A 19,546-nucleotide genomic window follows, 5' to 3' on the forward strand; every position below is an offset into this window, starting at 1 on the left:
TGTTTAAATGCAGATGGAATCAAGCAAAAACCTTCACATTTTCCATTATACTAGGATATACCTGCTTATCAATCATTGGGTTAAAAATGGATTTATGATGGTGTTCACATTTTAACTAAGGCAAACAGGTATTCATTTCCGATGTTAAGGGTCAGTACTGCTTATATGCTGATTTTTTTTTTTTTTTTTTTTTTTCAGGAGTAGACTCAGGCTCTATGAACACGAATGTACACATACACACAATTTCTACTTGTACTCGAGTAAAGAATAATCTCCTGGAATTTCTCTCAGGCTATTTCAAGATGTTACCCAAATACAACCACCACTTAGCTGGTGTCATGTTTGTTGATCAAACTTGATCAACAAATGAGAGTAGGACTTAGTTAATATAATTTGAAATGTCCTGGAAGAAATTCCAGATAGCCAGCATGAAGGGCAATAAAATGCAACCGTGGAAGACAAAAGAGTGTCGATATAGCTGTATATAAGCCCTTTGCTTCTAACGGCATGCACAACAGACAATGTAACTTCACTCTGATGATAAAATGAACTTTGAGGGGCGGGATAGAAGTTGCACAGGGAGAATTAGAGACTACAGATCTTAACTTCAGCATATATTTACAGGTTTGTGAATGGCAAGAAATTTCCTCAACCACCAAAACATTGAAAGCTGAAATATTTATTTTGGCTAGCTTCAGTGTGAAAACAAATACATATAATATTCATGTTCTTACTGTTGACACCAGGAGCATGAGGATTATTGTAATTATATTAAAGTCGGAACAAGGATCTTAGGAAAGGAATGTATTTTTTAGATCTGTCTGTAGTCCCTCTGAAAGTGGTATGAAACACACCACCAACAGGTGCTTTTCATCTTCAAAGAACGTGTCATTAATTACTCCTTGCAACACACCTGTGAAGCAAGGACTCTATTCCTATTGTCCAGAAAGCAAGAGAGTCAGGAGGGAGGGGAGAGCAAGTACATGATGGAGGGGAGTTTGTGCTTCAGTTCCAGGCACTCTGTTTCATTCTGGACTTCATGTTATCTATCCATACATAGAGGCAGTCAAAAATGAGAAAAAGGAAACACGTTGCACCTACATTTCTTTCAGAGCATTTCTCCGGAGCTTTGCACTGGGAGGAAGTGAACTCTCTGCACACTCAGCAAAGTAATCAGACACTCCATGGAGAACTCTTTCTGTCTACTCCAAAAGATAACAAAGGTTCAACCAGAAATCTATTAGCTGAACATGAGAGAAAACAGTTACACTCTGAATGCCCCAATGAACACATTTATTTTTGTAAAGACTGAATGAAACTGCTCAGTGGTAAGCTATTTTAACCTTTTATACCTAGAACTTTATGGTTAATTGTAACTTCTTTTAGACTCCCAGTCCACATTTCAAACATTAATATGTGCCATAAACATACAAAACTGTAAGGCAAAGAATGCTGATTCTAAACCATCTGGGAAGTCTTGGCCAATATCTGGTAACTGTGAGGCTCAGGCTGTGACAAAAGCCCCAGAATCCTACTGTGCGGGGCAGCGTGCCTGTGAGCTCTGTTCTTCCAGCAAGACCTGGTGACACAGTGGTCTACACCCTTACCATCCTAAGAATTCCTCATATTTTCTCTATCTGCAAAAATAAAGAATATTTTGTGGCCGGGCGTGGTGGCTCAGGCCTGTTATCCCAGCACTTTGGGAGGCCAAGGAGGGTGGATCACGAGGTCAGGAGATTGAGACCATCCTGGCTAACATGGTGAAACCCCGTCTCTACTAAAAATACAAAAAAAATTATCCAGGCGTGGTGGTGGGCACCTGTAGTCCCAGCTACTCAGGAGGCTGAGGCAGGAGAATGGCATGAACCCAGAAGGCGGAGCTTGCAGTGAGCTGAGATGGCGCCACTGCACTCCAGCCTGGGTGACAGGGTGAGACTCCGTCTAAAAAAAAAAAAAATGTTGTAACACCCAAGACCACAGCAAAAGTCAAATCTTTTAATATTGGTATTTTGAAAACTGGAGTTTGTGATTCTTGGCTACTAAAAAATTCAGGACTTTTTTCCTTATACTAACCACCACTCTGGTTTTATATAATGCATAGATTTTCTGTCTATCTAGCCTTTTGTGTTCCCATGGAAGCATCATAAGGAGGTAATTAGAAAATGTAAAAGCCTACCTACCTTGCCAACATTAACCCATTTCATAGTTTTGGAATCTCTGCTCCTTTTGGTTATCAAGTACATAATCCAGACGAGGGTTAACTCCTCTCATTTTCTGAGACACTAAGTATTCTTCCCCATCGAATTCCAAAAAAATGTTGCTACCACCAGAAACAGCTTTAGTAAAGTGTCAGTAGGTCCTTGCTTTAGACCTACACTGGAATTAGCAGTGACAGCCCCAGAGCACCTGGTGGGTGGCAGCCATGAGTACCATGCCTGGTTATCCTACAGGCTGAGGGGATGTGCTTTGCCTAATCACTGCCCTGCACCACTGAGGATGGGCTCTTCATGCTCTTCAGTTGTGCCTATCCATCTCAGACCTGGGCCAGTGTCACTCAAAGTCATATCTGGTTATAACCCAAGTGAGTTTTAAGCTAATGAACAGAATATTCTATGTTTTATTGGATTATATTCCCCCTTTTTTTTTTTTTCTAAGACTTACTAGTTGGCCAAAATGAGTGACATCTTAAAATTCAAATGAGAGAGAGAGAGAGAGAGAGAGAGAGAGAGAGGAATCGAGATTTACGTGTGAAACACTTCTAAACATGCCCTATAAGTACAGTAGATTCTCCCCTTACAACCACACCCTGTAAGTGCTGTATTTTCAGAGCTGAACAATTAACATAAGGAGCATGAGTCAGGCTTTGAACAACTCTGTGGGAACCAGAAAGCCTTTTGCTATTAGGAATGATGTAAATTCCCCAAGGCTGGAAGAAATCCACAATGCAAGGCAGACAGGGTCATAAATAACAACAATGAATACTGCATATGCCACATAAAGTATTATGCTGCGATAGTGACACTCTCTTCAAATCTCATATTAAATTCAATCACTGCCTTTATTTATTTATTTTAAAAATTCAGTTTAAAGAGCACTATGCATTTCCTATGGGAACTTCAAAAACTCCTTTAAGAAGCAGAGCAGTCGGCTCTCATCCCAAATTCCTCTGACAACAATGAGGGAAAATGTCCTTGGAAGAAATGGGACAACAGAAAAGGTGACAGAGTGACAGGAGGAAATGTCCTGTTCAAAAAGTGTAAAATCTGTGACTTAGTTTTCATAAAAAAAAAAAAAAAAAAAAAAAAAAGAGAGAAAAGAAAAAGAAAGAGAAAGGCAAGGCGGGGTCTCCTGCTTACAAATTAAAACCACATTTGGCAATTTGTTGAAGGAGGCATATTTACATTTGTATGAAGACTGGGTGGGCAGGAAAAAAAAGATTAGACTCCCTCTTCAGCCCCTGAGCTGTCAGGTCTCATTAGAAATCTCTTACTCTAACAATTCTAGGGTCAATTCACTCCCCTTTGTCTCTAAATCAAAGCCTCCGGTGCCACTCTCCCCAGCCCCCAAACAAGTATTCCTTAGGAAGCAGCTATCACCTGGGAACAGGATTTCCTAAAGGGAGTCGTCCTGATTACTAATGGCTTCTCACATCTGGCATCAAAATGCAATCTGAGGCTTATCCGGAGGCACAACGCCAAGATGCAGATATATAATGTGTGCTAAGAGGGGTTACAAGTGCCTTCTGGGCTTACAGGATGACCCTACTACTTTTCAGATTCTGCCATGAATAATTATCCCATCAGCTCTTGTAAAGAATGAAGATAAACCCAACATATTCAAAGAGACTACCAAAGAGTTGGTCATCCAAAGTCCAGAATGAGGACATTCTGAGTCCCCATGGACTCAGATATTCCACAAATATCATTCCTTGGTATACTCCTTCCCAGTCATCTGCCTCATCCCCACCCTACCTCCTATTTTGTTTTACTTTTAGGTTATACTTTGAAGAGTTTTGATTCAAAAGTTTCTCTCTATAAAGAATGTCAGTACATAGTTCCAGGGCAAAACCAAACAGAAATAGGGCAAAGCCCTGGCCTCTAGGGAGATACCCTCCTTCAAACAACCTAAGCAGCCTATGCAGGCCACAGGGCAAGGGATCAGGACTTTTCTCCATCTTTGGGGGTATTCTGGAGACCACCACCCCAAGGATGAAGACAGTGAACACACATGTCCCAGTACAGAACCAAGGGGAAGGCTGAACAGATGAATGTTTGAGTATGATGATGGGTGATATTACCGTATTCCTGTATGGGCTGACCTGGGAAACACATTTTAAATTCCAGGATAGAAAGGACTGCAAAGAGAGTCCCCACCAGGATGAGCTAGGTGACTAAGATATCCTTCTTGCCTCTAATCAGAGAACAGGCTGATTTGAGATGCAGTTAGAAATACTGGGCTGGGTGCAGTGGTTCATGCTTGTAATCCCAGCACTTTGGGAGGCCAAGGTGGGAGGATAGCTTGAGCTCAGGAGTTCAAGACCAGCCTAGGCAACAGAGTGAGACCTCATCTCTACAAAAAATTAGCCAGGCGTGGTGGTGCGCACTTATAGTCCCAGCTATTGAGCAGGCTGAGGTGGGAGGATCGCTTGAGCCCAGGAGATCAAGGCTGCAGTAAGCCATGACTGTGGCACTGCATTCCAGCTTAGGTAACAGAGTAAGACTTTGTCTTTAAAAAAAAAAAAAGAAAGAAAAAGAAAAAAGAAATACTGGGCAACAGGTAATGTTTAAGTCCCAAAAGCACATTGAAACTGTGGATAAACCAAGGAGTCACCCCACAGTGACTCACTAAAAACTAGTTTTGAACAGAACACTGTTGGATTAATGGGAGATAGGGAGAGAAGTTGGCTTAAAATGGCAGAGAAAACACCTGCTCTTGAGCTTCCAACCTCCTCATGGAGTCTATAAAGCATAGGAGGGGCTCCTGCAGGCCAGTGGGAAGACTGGCTGCATCAGAGGCACAGAACGAGTCTTTTGAAAATGGAGATTCCCAAGACCCCTCCCTGGAAGTTCTGATTCATGAGATCTGGGGTGGGGCGAGGGCATCTATATTTAGGTTCCAAGGTGATTCAAAAACTGCCAATATACATAACACAATACTCAGCAAGGCAGAGCAACAGATAATACAAACTGGTACAATGAGACAGCCTTTTGCAAAGTGTGGTCCGTTTATCCCATGCATCAAAATCATGTGGGGAGTGTGTTAAAAAATGTTTTAGGTTCCACCCCAGAATTTGGATCTCTAGGAAGCAGCGTCAGGGCATGTATATTTTGGGCAAGCCCCTCAGTGATTCTGATACTCAGCAGAATTCCTGAACTTCTGCCCTAAGGGCACACAGAATTGATAACTGAGCAGAATCCCACAGAATAATCCAATCAGGCAATACTGAACTCTGTACCTGGCAATGCTTGAGGCCCTTGAGGGAAAGGACCTTGCTTTCACAGAGCCCCTGTCTCAACAGAGAAGACAACAAACAAACAAATAAACATGTGTCAGGTGGTGATGATGTTATGAGGAGAAATAAACATCTAAAGAGCCATGGGGTGCTATTTTAGATACGGCGGTCAGGGAAGGCCGTGGTAGGTAACAAGGTGGGCTTTACACTGAGACCTGAGTGAGCCACAGGAGCAGATGGGGAAGAGCATTTTGGGCAGGGGGAAGAGTGAACACCAAGTGAACACAGAGTATGCCTGGAAGGTACAGACTCTGGAGAGTAAACCAGGGGAAGAGGTCAGGAAGCAGGAAAGAGGGGTGTGTGTGTGCACTGGTGGTGAAAAGGCAGATCTTGTGTGACTTTTGTAAGGATGGCATGTTTTATTGTGAGGAAGATGATACGCCCATGGAAGCTTCCTAGAAGAAAAGGGGCTTGACATTTTAAAAGGAATACCTGAGGCATTATAGAGGGACAAGGTTACGAGGAGGAAGACTAGTGATGAGGCCTTGGCAATGATTGATTCATTCAGAGGCGATGGGTCCTGGAGAAGAGCCTGCTTCTTTGGGGAGCAGTGGTTAGACTGGAAATATAATTTGATGGGAGACCCAACAAAAATGTGCTGATGGACTGGATATAGAGAGTGGGAGAAAGAAAAGTCATTGGTGACTCCACAATCTTTGGTTTAAATAACTGGATGAAGGAAGTTGGCCTTTACCAATGCAGAAAACATAGTAAATTTAGGGTCAGGCTTGGGGCATAAGACCAAGAAATCAGTTTTAGGCGTTGCTATGGTATGATTCTGTCCCCTCCAAAATTCAGGTGCTGCCAATGTGATGGTATTTTTTTTTTTTTTTTTTTTTTTTCCCCAATGTGATGGTATTAAGAGGTGGGGCCTTGAAGATGTAATTAGGCCATGAGGGCTCCACCCTCATGAATGGGATTAGGTGTCTTTATAAAAGGCTTGAAGGAAGGAGCTGGAACTACTTTCCTTCTACCTTGTGGGGACACTGCTCCTCCTTTCCGGAGCATACAGCAATGAGACATCATCTTGGAGGCAGAGACTAGCCCCTCACCAGACCCCAACCTGCTGGTGACTCGATCCTAGACTTCTCAGCCTTGAGAATAATAATAAATTTCTGTTCTTTATAAGTTACCAGTCTCGGGCATTGTGTTACAGCAACACTAATGGACTAAGATAGTGTAAGAGTCCTCCTGGATATCTAAATGGAGGTGCTAAGCAGGCAGGTAAGATACAGGTTTCCAGCAGAGGGAGGTCTGAGCTGCAGACACAAAGTCCTCAGAGTCAGTCAGATTTTGGAAATGATTTTAGATGAGTAAAAGAAGTTGAGAACATGAGGAGGATTCAGGAAAACAGACTATGAGGGAAGCACCAGTGAGGAGGAGAAAAATCAAGACAGTACAATGCTCCTGGAGGCAAGAGAGAGTGACATGGAGGCAAGAGGGAGTGACGCAGAAGTGAAGAACAAAATGCTAATGAAAGTGACAACTGTTTGGAACACTGCCGACCGGTTATGAGTGAAAACTAATCACTGGAAGGAAGGTGACTTTGACATAAGCTGTTTTTGGTGAAGTGCTGGGATCCAAGCCTACCTGAGATGGGGTCAAGGGAGAAGTGCAAGTGGCTGCATTGGCACTTCTCCAGTATGGAGACAGACTGGAGACCAGAACTCCCAAGGAGAAACAGAATATGAACTGTACAAGCAACTTGAAATTTTCTACAGACCCATTAAAAAAGTAAAAGGACACTTTTAAAGGTGAAATTACATTTCAATAATATATATTTAACATAATATAAAATATTATAACAAGTAATCAATGTAAAAAAAATTCAGATGTTTTACATACTAAGTGTGCGAAGTCTGGTGTGCACGTTATACTTAGATTACATTATTTCTGACTTGTCATATTTTAAATACTCCATAGTCAAATGTAGCCAGTGGCTACAAGTACTGGCCAGCACAGGTCTAGACAACATCACTTTGGAAGAATTTTGCAGTAAGGGGGAGCAGAGAAGTGGGGGCACCCACCACTGTCATCCTCAATACAGCTTGGTGAGGCAGATATTAATACCACACCCCAGGGTCAGATGCTGCTGGCTAGAAACTGGTGTGACATGGACACACAGCATGGGATGGTAACACCACTACCCATCTGACAAACATGGCCTATGTTGGGAATGACTTGCAGCCAGCTCTCCAGCAACTGGCTGAAGGCTCTAAGACAATAATATTAGTTGAGGTTGGAGTTTATGGGGGCAGATCTTTGGGGCCATGGCATTAGGCTACTGTCACTCCAAGAGTTCTTGGGGTGTACCAGCCAATCCCAGCTCATCCTGACCACATGGCCCATCCCGTATGACCCTCCTGGTACCCTTCATAGCCATACTGGAAGCATATGGCAGAAGCCATCCCACCAAACTCTTGTTTTTAGGATTGTAAAACATCATGTGGAGGCAATAACGGGATGAAAAAAAGCTATTCAATGTCATTAAAATTGTTCTCAAGGTAGGACTTCATGAATTCTCAGTCTTCATCTTTTGAGAGTTGGATCTGTTTTTCTCATGGTTATGTACATGAGTTTCTTCCGATTCTGTTACATTTAACCCCAAATGAAAATAATTAATGGCCGGGTGCGGTGGCTCACATCTGTAATCCCAGCACTTTGGGAGGCCAATGTGGGTGGATCACCTGAGGTAGGAGTTCGAGACCAGCCTGACTAACATGGTGAAACTCCGCCGCTACTAAAAACTCGAAAATTAGCCAGGGATGGTGGCTCATGCCTGTAATCCCAGCACTTTGGGAGGCCAATGAGGGTGGATCACCTGAGGTCAGGAGTTCGAGACCAGCCTGACTAACATGGTGAAATCCTGTCACTACTAAAAACACGAAAATTAGCTGGGAGTGGAGGGGCATGCCTATGATCCCAGCTACTCGGGAGGCAGGAGAATCGCTTGAACCTGGGAGACGGAGGTTGTGGTGAGCCGAGATCACGCCACTGCACTCCAGCATGGGCAACAAAAGCGAAACTCCATCTCAATAATAATAATTAATAACCCAACCAGAAGATTTTAAAAGTAGGCAATTCACAGTAGAATATTAGAAAACATACTCTTAGGGCATATTCAAAATGTTACTGCTTTTCGATTCCTCCTAATCACATCTGCTGAGAATGATACACCCAGAGTTAATGGAATCAGGGAGAGGCTCCAGGCACACAAGTCCCAGCACAGAGGTGAGAGGGAGTGGAGTCTAAGGTCTCATGTTCATTGTTGACTTGTCCCAGGGCCAGCTTCTCAACCCCTTGATGGTTGGTTTCTCACCTACCTTTCAGGATTGTTTGGGAAATTTAAATGCTGTGAGGTGTATGAAGTAACTTTGGAAACTGGAGAGTGTTGAACGCATTTTCAAAGCTGATGCCTTCACAAACCATATGGGGCTGGAGAGAAGGCAAGAGTGCCTTGTATTCATGAAGAAATCATGTGATTCTCAAAGTCCTTTCCCCAACATCTCATCTGGGCCCCAAGGAGTATTCATCAGGGCAGGTATTGTCACTATGTGATGGATGAGAAGAATGAGACCCACAAAAACTGAGGCCATGCATATAGTCAGGGGCAGAAATGAGTCTAGGAAGCCTGCTCTCTGTGCAGTAGTACTGTCTTCACTTTGCCCAATGACTGCAGTATCATTTACCATCATAGTTAGATATGGACTTACAGAAAGAGAAGAGCACTTTGGCTCCAGTCACCTCTTGGTCACTACCTGACTGTGATATTTGGACAGCTGACATATTCTCTGAGCACCAGTTTCTTCATCTATAAAAAGAGAGATGATAATAATACCTCTATAGTGGATACTCATTCAGTTCCTGGAAGCAATGCTCAGATTTTGTTCTGGAAAATCACATCTTCAACCTCCATACATATTCATGCATTTCGAGAGATCTTGTTTCCATACCTGACTCCAGAAATGAGCCTATGGCTCAGGCCAATCAAACTACTGAATTCACAAGCCTCAAACAGATGCATCAGCCACAGCTGTCCTGGCAAGAGGCCTCACCTCCTCCCACTGGAAGGAAACAGACCTGAGACTGCCGGGATCAACCACCACACATAAGCAGAGAGTGAAGCCAACACAGTGGAATCTGGAGCCAAAGATGGTGAGAAATGGAGACTTAACGATATTCTTTGTGTCTCTGATCAAGCTGTACCTAAAGTCTGGACTTTTCAGGGGCATGAGACAAAAACCTTCCCTTTTTTTGCTAAGCTGCTTTGAGTTGACCTTTCGGTCTCTTGAAAATGAAAAGGTTCAAGACTGATACAATCTCTTCTCAGGTTTGTTGCACTGAATAGGTTATTGTATGCGTCAGCCCTCTGCAAATAATTAAAACCTTTTGCCAACAATAAAAACAGATTAAAAGTATAATATATTATCAGCTTATTTGGGGGGCATATAACAGCGTCAAAGTATGAAACTGGAACTATTTTAATTTATAACAAGGCAAAAAGAAACGTTACAACCATACTTTAGTGGACACCACATGATTTTCAGGAGCATCGGCAATGTGAAATGTGACACATACGAAAGGCTCAGTTAGTTACAGAAAAGCAGCCCAAACAGAGCATGAATGACAATGACCACAATCTCAGACCACAAGGCAACATGGCCACGCATAAGCCACCTGTCTTTAAAATGAGGGAGAAGTCCCTCTTTCCTAAATTTCATTTATAATACTTTTAAAATTTTTTGATAATAACAAAGTAAAAAGGGCAAAACAGGTGGGACAGTCACAATGAACAATTAAAAGAAAGGATGGAAACACACAAGTATGTGTGTATTGACTCAAGGGAACTGAAGCAAACAGGAGGTGAAATGAAAAATGGCATCATATGAATTCCACTGGGACTGAAGCTGTTTTTCTCTAAAGATGACAATGATGATGGACATTTGTTCTGAGACCAAAGGCAAAATACTTGGCACAGGGGCTGGCACCTGGTATGTGAGTCCGCATGAGATGTGCACGAAGCAGACATGACCTTCCCCATTTCAGACTTGAGGAAATTGATGCTCCGTGTGGCCAAGCCATCTGCCCAGTTCCCACAGTGAGGGGTAAGCCTTCATTCCACACGTGTCTGGCCCTGAGTCTGTCCTCTGAGGACTTCACTTCTCTGCCTTCCCATGAAAAGGGCGAGTCTCTAAGGGGAAGTAGAGCCAGGGCTGCTGATAATGCTGCCACTTGGGTTAGTAGTGAATACTCTCATTTTCTCTTTAAAATCATTTTTTAAAAGTTTTCTTTTCTTCTGAATTGATGCCAATGAAGCTCTTGTGCAGACTTGGGGAAGCACCCACAAGTGGTTGCAAACAGTATCACCCTAAACATGAAATCGGTAAAAATAATCAAGGAAGTTATTTTGCAGGAAGTATGCATTTCACAGGGATTTTCCAGTTTACATTCACCTACCCTCAAGAACCTAAAAATATATCCTGACCAACCTTAGACTCTATACTCGACTCTCTGGTGCCAAACAAGTGACAAACTTGGTGACAGACTTGGACATTTTGAAGAATTTATGGGTGTGGGCCAACACTTGACATTGTGAGGCTTATCAACTGTTCTGAGAATTGGATGGAAGCTATTTAACTTTGACCAGAAAAAAAAAAATACACTTTTTTTTTTAATTTTAAGGAATTCATGAATCATAGGCTAGTAACCCCAGTTTAAAAGTAGAAGGGAAACATCTGTAAAAAATAGAGAAAATATAATAGGAATTACCCCAGGCAGAGTTGGGCCACTTTAGGAGGTCTTCTTGTTAAAAAAAAATGCCTTCTTTGACAAAGGCTTGCAGTTGAAAAGTGCCAACACCTGAGGGAAGGCAGACAGCCCTCTTTAGGGATGATGAAAGAAGGATAATGTCTTTCCTAACATCTCACCTGACTGAGCACATGGGCCTGAACAGGGATGTGGTGGAGAGAGGTGGGTAAACATGAAGTCCAGCTGCGTAGGGAGTAGGGCTAACCAAAAGGGAGCCCACAGCAGTCCTGGGCACTGATGGGAAAAGGGCCTAAGAGCTAGAGAGAACACACCACAGATGATTGTCTCATTTCAAAATCCTGCTCTGAGCTGGCCTTCTGCCCAGGGATGTGGAAGGAATAGCTCTTGCCATTTCCCTGGGACACAGATACTAAGGCCTCCTCTTTCCAAGACTCAGAGCTCATGATAGTAACAGCTTTTGTGAACTAGTCTGGGAACCTCATCCCCAGTTATGACACTGTTTCCTTGGGAAAATGAGTACTGAATTCTAAATCATCTGCTTACTAATGAACTCTCTGTGCTATAACTGTGGGTGTTCTGATGAAGATGTGCTTTTAGGAATTCAAGCCTGAGAAGTCTGCTGTCTCTTGATTCCTATGTACTTTAGAGAGGTGACTGGGTCCTTCCTCCAAAGCCGTATCTCAATGTGAGTCTGCAGCTAATGGAAATTGAAGGTGTTTAGCTGGGTGGTCGCTGCTGCTCCTCCTCCTCCTATTCTTCCTCCTCTGGATGTTGGTTAACAGAGCTCCCACTGAAGGTCATAAGTTTTTGCCTTTAGTGTGTCTCTTTCCCCACCACTGACTGGCTGGCTAAATGAGGGTTTATCACTTAACTCTCTGGTACTTCAGTTTTTATAGCTGTTGAGCTGGCAAGTGGAGAAAATAATTAGGGAGCCGAGTTTCCTGGGAAAATATTAATAATATAAGCAGATGGACAGTGTCAGGTATTTTTCTCCTTTCAAGCAGGAAGGAGAAGATTGTATAGCAGTCTGTTAATGAGGTGTTAACTGCATTTAAATGAAGACTTCTTCAGAGAAGAAAGGAAATGATGCTGATAAAAATTAACACTGTATAGTGCCTTAGACTTTCTATGACATTTTAATATTCATTATTTCACTTGCTTTTTAGGAAAACTTGAGAACACTGTACAGAAGGCATCATGTTTACCTTTGCTTAACCAGTTAGGTGATTAGTGCTCCCGCGAAGCCAGATTACTTGTCTAAGGTCATCAGTGAGTAAGGGGAGAGGCAGTGGTCAAAGCCAGCTCTTTACATTTTAACTCAAATCCCTTTTCCAGTTGTTCTATTCCCCACCACATTTTTCCTAATCAAATCTATCATGTAAAGGGATCATCAATGGAGACTATGGGCCTCAGCACATGCAAAGACACTCTATGAGCAAAAAATCATAAAGGATTGGGGACTAAGATATATCCTATTCCAACTTATCCTATCTAACGATCCTCATTCATTTAACCTATCCTATTCTACTTCAGTAAAGGGCAGGTTCCCTTGCAGGGATGGCAGTGGTGGGAGGAGGCACAAACCATCTTTTTCACAAATACTGCTGGCTAAACATTTGGGAAGATTTCATTATTAAGAAAAGAGAACAAAAATAATTTCACTATTAACAAAAGAGAACTCAGGTTACTGTAATATACAAGCAAAAGACAATCTTTTAAAAAATGATCTCACCTGAGAAATATTTTTTTCTTATTTTCTCCATCTTAGTCTAGAAAAACTAACCAACAGAGGACATCTTCACCCCCACTACCAGCATTTTCAGAGGGTCATCCCTCTGCCAGTCCCTATAAGGGCAGGTGGGGATGGCAGCTATCCAAGGACAACAGCCCATCGTAGGCCACTTGCTGAGGGTGTGGTCCTAATCTATTCCTTAGCTATCTGTTGAACATGTTCTGACCCTGAGCCTTCGCCTTAACTGATTGGAAAAGGACAGGGCAGTCAGCCTTGGGAGGGGGCAAGCACCATTAGAATTCTTTCACACTGAACAACAGTGTGACTTAAGTGTTCTATTTAGTGCTTAAATATTGTCTCTTGGCAGTATGTCCCACTAATCTTTCTGCTTAGATGATGCTAGTGAGGACTAGCCTTGTGTGGCTGATGCAGGTCGGCAGAACCTTGATGGCTATTTTGGCCACAACTTAAATGAAGCATAAGGCAGAGAACCCAAATATCTTAGTGGCATCGGCGAAATCCAGCTGCTAAGGGGCAAAGGAGAGTCTACTTCCTACAGATGCCTCATTGTCAGGTGTGCACCGACGGTGTGGCAGAGGCAGACAGAGCTTGGCTGTCCCTTAAACCAAAAGACCATAATTAGGATAATATTGGTCACTACACAGAATAAAAAGGACCTCATATCATAAACTAAAATACGTTCCAAAAAGTATCAGAAGAAAACATAAGTAAATATTTATCTAATTTTGAAAAACCTAACACCAACATCATCAAAAGCAGAGATCATTACAGAAAACACAATTCTCAGGATAAACAATGTATCCTACCATATAGCACTGACATACAAGTGAAAGGAAAATGATAAACTCACTGAGAGTTACTTTCCTTACTAGATAAGAAGCCTTCATGTAGCAGAGTTTGTCAAATACAAAATCATCAGTAAAAAAAAATGGACAGAAACACATAATTAACAAATAGAGTCCTAGTTAAAACACATACACACAGATCTCAGTTTATTAAGTATGATGTATGAAGAGATACCATCCAGATCATTAGCAGAGACTTTGCGTTCAGAGTTGTGGCTAATTTTTATTTTCTTTATATATATTTGGATTAAAAACTTTTGTACAATGAATATGTACAATATTGGTCATCAATTGTTAGGTAAAATCTAAGTTCATAACATTGTAGAAAATGTGAAATATGAAAACAGCCTCTCTCTACTCAGTGAACTTTCCCTAGTGCTACAGGAATCTCTTGTTAATGTCTTCCATGCAATTTACCGCTAGCGTTGTTTCGAAATAAGAAAAACAAAGGCTGGGCCCAGTGGCTCACGCCTGTAATCCCAGCACTTTTAGAGGCCGAGGCGGGCAGATCACGAGGTCAGGAGATCGAGACCATCCTGGCTAACACAGTGGAACCCCCGTCTTTACTAAAAACACAAAAAATTAGCCGGGCATGGTCGCGGGAGCCTGTAGTCCTAGCTACTCGGGAGGCTGAGGCAGGAGAATGACCTGAACCCAGGAGGCGGAGCTTGCAGTGGGTCAAGATCGTGCCATTGCACTCCAGCCTGGGCGACAGAGCGAAACTGTGTCTCAAAAAAAAAAAAAAAAAAAAAAAAAAACAGAAATAAGAAAAATAATTTTTTAAACTCTATGATAGATCATGCAAAACCTGGAAAAGTCATCCACTACTTATTTCATTTTCTTTTTTTTTTTTTTTTTTTTTGAGACGGAGTCTGGCTCTGTCGCCCGGGCTGGAGTACAGTGGCCGGATCTCAGCTCACTGCAAGCTCTGCCTCCCGGGTTCACGCCATTCTCCTGCCTCAGCCTCCCGAGTAGCTGGGACTACAGGCGCCCGCCACCTCGCCTGGCTAGTTTTTTGTATTTTTAGTAGAGACGAGGTTTCACTGTGTTAGCCAGGATGGTCTCGATCTCCTGACCTCATGATCCGCCCGTCTCGGCCTCCCAAAGTGCTGGGATTACAGGCTTGAGCCACCGCGCCCGGCCTACTTATTTCATTTTCTAAACACAAAAATAGAGAATTATTTTCTTGAATGATCTGATTTATACTTAAGAAAAAGCTCTCTTAGGAAAGTTAAAGGATTCTGTCATGAGGGTACAAACGACAGTGCACAGTCAAATGTTAAGCAGTTTACTTCTTCTGTTCTAAAAACATAAGGCCTATAATGTTAGCTTATCATTTCTACTTACATCTTTCTTAAGATCAAATATAACTACCCTGGAAGTTTTGCTAATCACAATTTTTAAATCTGCAAGAAAATTTCTTCTTTGTGCAAAATTATTTTGTAGTTTTTATTTAGCTACAGTTTTATTTGCTTCCTCCAATAGAAATCCCAGGTGAGAAAAGATTTTTGAGATAATTTGATACCCTCCCCCTTGAATGACAGGAGGGCTATGGCCCACAAAGGGCTGGGTTATGCACAGCTGAGAACTATAACAGCCAAGCTAAAAACAACTCAGCCTTCAGTAGTTTATTATTTTGTATTCAAAAACTAGAAGAAGACTTCTTTACCACTAAACAGTAGTGTGCCTTAAGAGAAGTAGCTGAGTTAGTGCTTCAATATTATTTCTTGACAGGATGCCCCAATAATCCTTAGATGATGCTACAGTGAGGACCCAGCCTTGTGTGGCTGGCCTACGTCTGCAGAGTCTTAACAGCTATTTCACAACTTGACCACAACTCAAAGAGTATAAGGTAGAGAACTCAAATATCTTAATGTAGATATCCACTTGTAGGTAGTACTAGCACTACAGACCATTTTTAATTTCCAGAAGGATCACAGACTTTGAGAGTTTCGGTTTAAAAGTAAAAAAAAGTAGGTCTGGGGATTTTGGACTTTCCTTCTGAGGAAGAGTAGAAGAGATCCAATGGAACCCTTAAAGATACAGGTGCAGAGCGGAAAAATATTAAGGCAAAATGGAGGCCCTATTTGAATGACATTTTTAGGTCACCAGGATATCCTTCAGCAGCCTTGATCTGCCAAACTGTAAGCTCCTTGAGGGCCAATGCGCTTTCTTACTTTTCTTTGTTTCCCTGGTGCCTACCAGAGTTCCCAGTATAGAGCTGGGACTTAGCAAATTATGTTAAAATGTGATGGTAAAAACAGATGGGAAGGCTGATCTCCAGAGACTAGAAGGAGTGGCTGTAACTAACACACAATGAAATAGTAGCTTTGTCCTGACCCAGAAATGTCCCAGATATATACAGAGTTCTATGCTTATTTACACAACTTTAACAAAGAAATAATAGAAATAATAAATAATTTTAAATTTCCCAAAGGCTCCAGGACTTTATATCTGAGAAAGAAAACAGTTTCCATATAGGCTCTTGGGTTTGTAAATAAGAAAATATTGTTGGAATGGAATGTAGCTGAGCGCAATCAAAATTCACTTTATGTTCTTCATATTTCTAAGGAAAAAAAAGGTGAGGAAAAAACAAACCAAATAAAGGTAAAAACTCTCAAAAAGACTCCCCAGTTCTATATCTAGTAATAGGTCAAAAACGGAGGCTACAAGAGTTTTTAGATTTCTTATGAGAAACTCTAGTAAGAAAAATACAATGACTCATTTCATAATAATGCCCTTTCTTCCCAAAGTACACATCACAATTCCCACATCCCTAGCACATGGGCACTCTGTGCAGAGCTATTGCAACACAGAGGATCTCCCTGCATCAAAGTCCCTGAGTGGACAAGAGAAACGCCAACAGTGACAGCAGGGACAGACCTCCCTGGTGCCGCGGTGCTTAGGGGCAGCGTGGCTGCATTCGCTCTGCTCCGTAAAGGAGGGGGATTACTCCCTTTGTACTGCCTGATCTGGAACAGCAGTTCTTTTGTGCAACTACCTTTAAGAACTGGAGAGCTAAGTGCAGCTGGCTTCCTTGTCTACAGGTTGAAAGAATCCCTTGACAGAGTAGTTTTGAATAGACGCTCCCAGATTTCCTAACAAATTGTCACTTAGACATTGAGAATCCCTCCCCAAAAAAAGATGAAGGAAAGGGAAAGTGTGCTCTCAAGGCTACAGCACGAGTAAGGCACCCAGGCTGTTGCTCAAGTACTAGTTCACTCCCCTGTCACTTCTGTGGCTGCAGAAGGGTGAGTTAAGTCAACAGTTATACAAAAACAACTGAAGTTTACTGCCAAGAAATCTCTCCAATATAGCTACTGCGGGTACCAATTTTCCCAGCCTTGCCCAGTCAGATGTTCTTGAGAATCGCTATCAAGAGAAAATGACATGGCTCCTGCCCTTTGGTGAATATCCATGTAAAGTGATATAAGAATTCAAAGCTTGAAGGAAGTCCAGGGAATACTCACAGGGGCCTGACATCACTGGCTTTGGGCATTTGAAGTATAGAACAAGTGATAAGAATGCCTTCTCTCAGGCAGAAGGCAGTTCTGGAAGGGAAGGGCTGTTTATTGATCCTTAAATAGCTGAGACAGGCAGACTCTGTAGAGGTCAAATATCAATGAGAATTAAACTACAAGACACTTCTGGTGGAAGGATGGTGTAGTTGGCTTGATGGGCCATTTGTGGGAGAGGGACCTTTACTTGACCTGGGTCTTTTATTGCTTCTAGTAACAACAGGCCTGAGGAAGTGGTGGGCTGGAGGCTTGTGAGGAGGGGAGGTGGCAGAGGTGAGCAGGCTAGGCAGAGGGACACACAGAGCTTGTGCCCGGAGATGAAGCTGTTGAGTAAGTGCCAGGCTTCAGCTGACATATGTGGCTGGGAAAATGCGTATGTGAAGAGACAGAAGTGGAGTAAATGAGCAACTGAAGAGACAGAAACTGACCACAACTAAAGACAATCACTCAAAACAAGGAACGAGCCTCTTGATGGAAATGGCATTTTCCTCATAAGTTAACATGGTTAACTCTGGTCATGTTATCGCTGGTTATCAGAACCTTTTAAAGACAAAGAAACTGAATTCAGTCATGTAAAAGGCTCAGACTGGTGAGATTTTCAGAATGAAAATTCTCAATGTTTAGGAAGTCCTCCAGATTATAGGATTTATATGACAGCCGCTATAGAAAACTTACATCTGTATAAATACCAAGGCCCCTAAGGGGGATAATATTTCATTTGTATTGAGATGTTTTAATCCCTCCTTAATAATTTAAGATACTAAGTATTAATATTACATATCAGATAGAAGATCTAATTTCTCCTGTATTTCATTTGAAAGTAATAATACTTTCTGGAACAGTTAATTGTTGTTTTCTTAAACCATAGATCAATTTCTTCCTTGCTCTGAATCAGTTAAGCTATATTATAGTTTAGATGTATGCCAATGGCACTGCCACTTTAGTATTTATTAGTTTACGAAGATAACTCAACATCCTGGACATATTTCAAAGGACAAACTTACTGCTTTTCACCAAATTTGCCTCATTCATTTAATGTGTATTCTTAAGAGTTTGACTGATGGATGAAGAAGAGGAGATATGAACCACACTGGCTGTTGCGAAGCGTTCCTCTGCACCAAACACAGACATCTAAATTTAAATACAAGTTCTCTGCTCTTTACTTTTCCTGGGTCTCTACTCACCCTTGTAGCCTCTGAAACACTCTTCTTACGTATTTATTTAAGATGAGATAAGCTGGTTTTAGATGATGTGGGCCAAATTTCAGATTTCATATGGATTAAAAAATAATAAACATCAAGGGTAATCTGATATTCCCATAAATTATTTTAGAAGCATAATAATCATGTCATTCATCATGGCCCGGTTAATGTCTGCTGGTTTTTTTTTTTCTGTTTGTTAAAGATTCAAGTCATATGTCCCTGTTCGTTAAAGATTCAAGTCATACGTCCAAAAATATGAAAAAAAACTCTGTGTAGAAGTCAGGCAGACTGGACCGTGGCTGCAGCAAACACACACACATGCAACGAGGAGATTCTCAAGTGTACATGTTCAGTTTAAAAGATAAAGCAGTCAGCTGCAATTCTGAGTCAGTTTTCTTTATCTATTTGAAGAGACAACTCCAATTAAACAGAAACAGGACCTGTTGGAACTCAAGACTTAGCATGAGAAAAGGGAGACAGAGAAGGAGACAGAGAGAGAGAAAGAGAGACAGAGAGAGAAAGAGAGAGAGAGAGAAAGAGAAAATGAACCCTATCAGCTGTGAAATAATACACTGGGGAAAAGTACTGGTTCTCATGAAAATGTCGGTGATTCACCATGGAATAAAATTTAAAAGCCACTGACCCCAATGAAAGCCTCCAGTGGAAACATGTGGATTTCGCTTCATTTCACGTAAAGACTTTTCTTTATTTCATTTAAACACTATCATAAGCACCATCACAGCTTCTGTGATGTGCTGCTTTCTCACTTACAATTGATATGGAAAAGGTACTGCTGATTAAAATGGTCTTCAGGAAAAGAAGAACAATGCACAAATTAGTTGATATAACCATGTAAAACAGGTAGGGCTCTTCTTGTTCCCTTAAAACATGCGTTGGGTGCTCATCAGCTGAATGACAACAGCAGACAATTCTTTTTTTCTATTTTT

General features: G+C 41.7%; 1 protein-coding gene across 4 annotated transcripts in view; it reads right to left on the reverse strand.

The window, feature by feature from the left end:
* SLX4IP (SLX4 interacting protein) overlaps positions 1 to 19,546 on the reverse strand; it is a 204,467-nt gene that overhangs the window by 5,166 nt on the left and 179,755 nt on the right. For all 4 annotated transcript variants that reach the window (XM_010355268.2, XM_030914527.1, XM_030914528.1 and 1 more), the window contains one exon: positions 1,102 to 1,202. In XM_010355268.2, coding sequence (XP_010353570.1) covers positions 1,102 to 1,202 — 101 coding nt within the window. The remainder of the gene's footprint in view (positions 1 to 1,101; positions 1,203 to 19,546) is intronic.

Source organism: Rhinopithecus roxellana, chromosome 13 (assembly GCF_007565055.1).
Source record: "Rhinopithecus roxellana isolate Shanxi Qingling chromosome 13, ASM756505v1, whole genome shotgun sequence".
NCBI lineage: Eukaryota > Metazoa > Chordata > Mammalia > Primates > Cercopithecidae > Rhinopithecus > Rhinopithecus roxellana.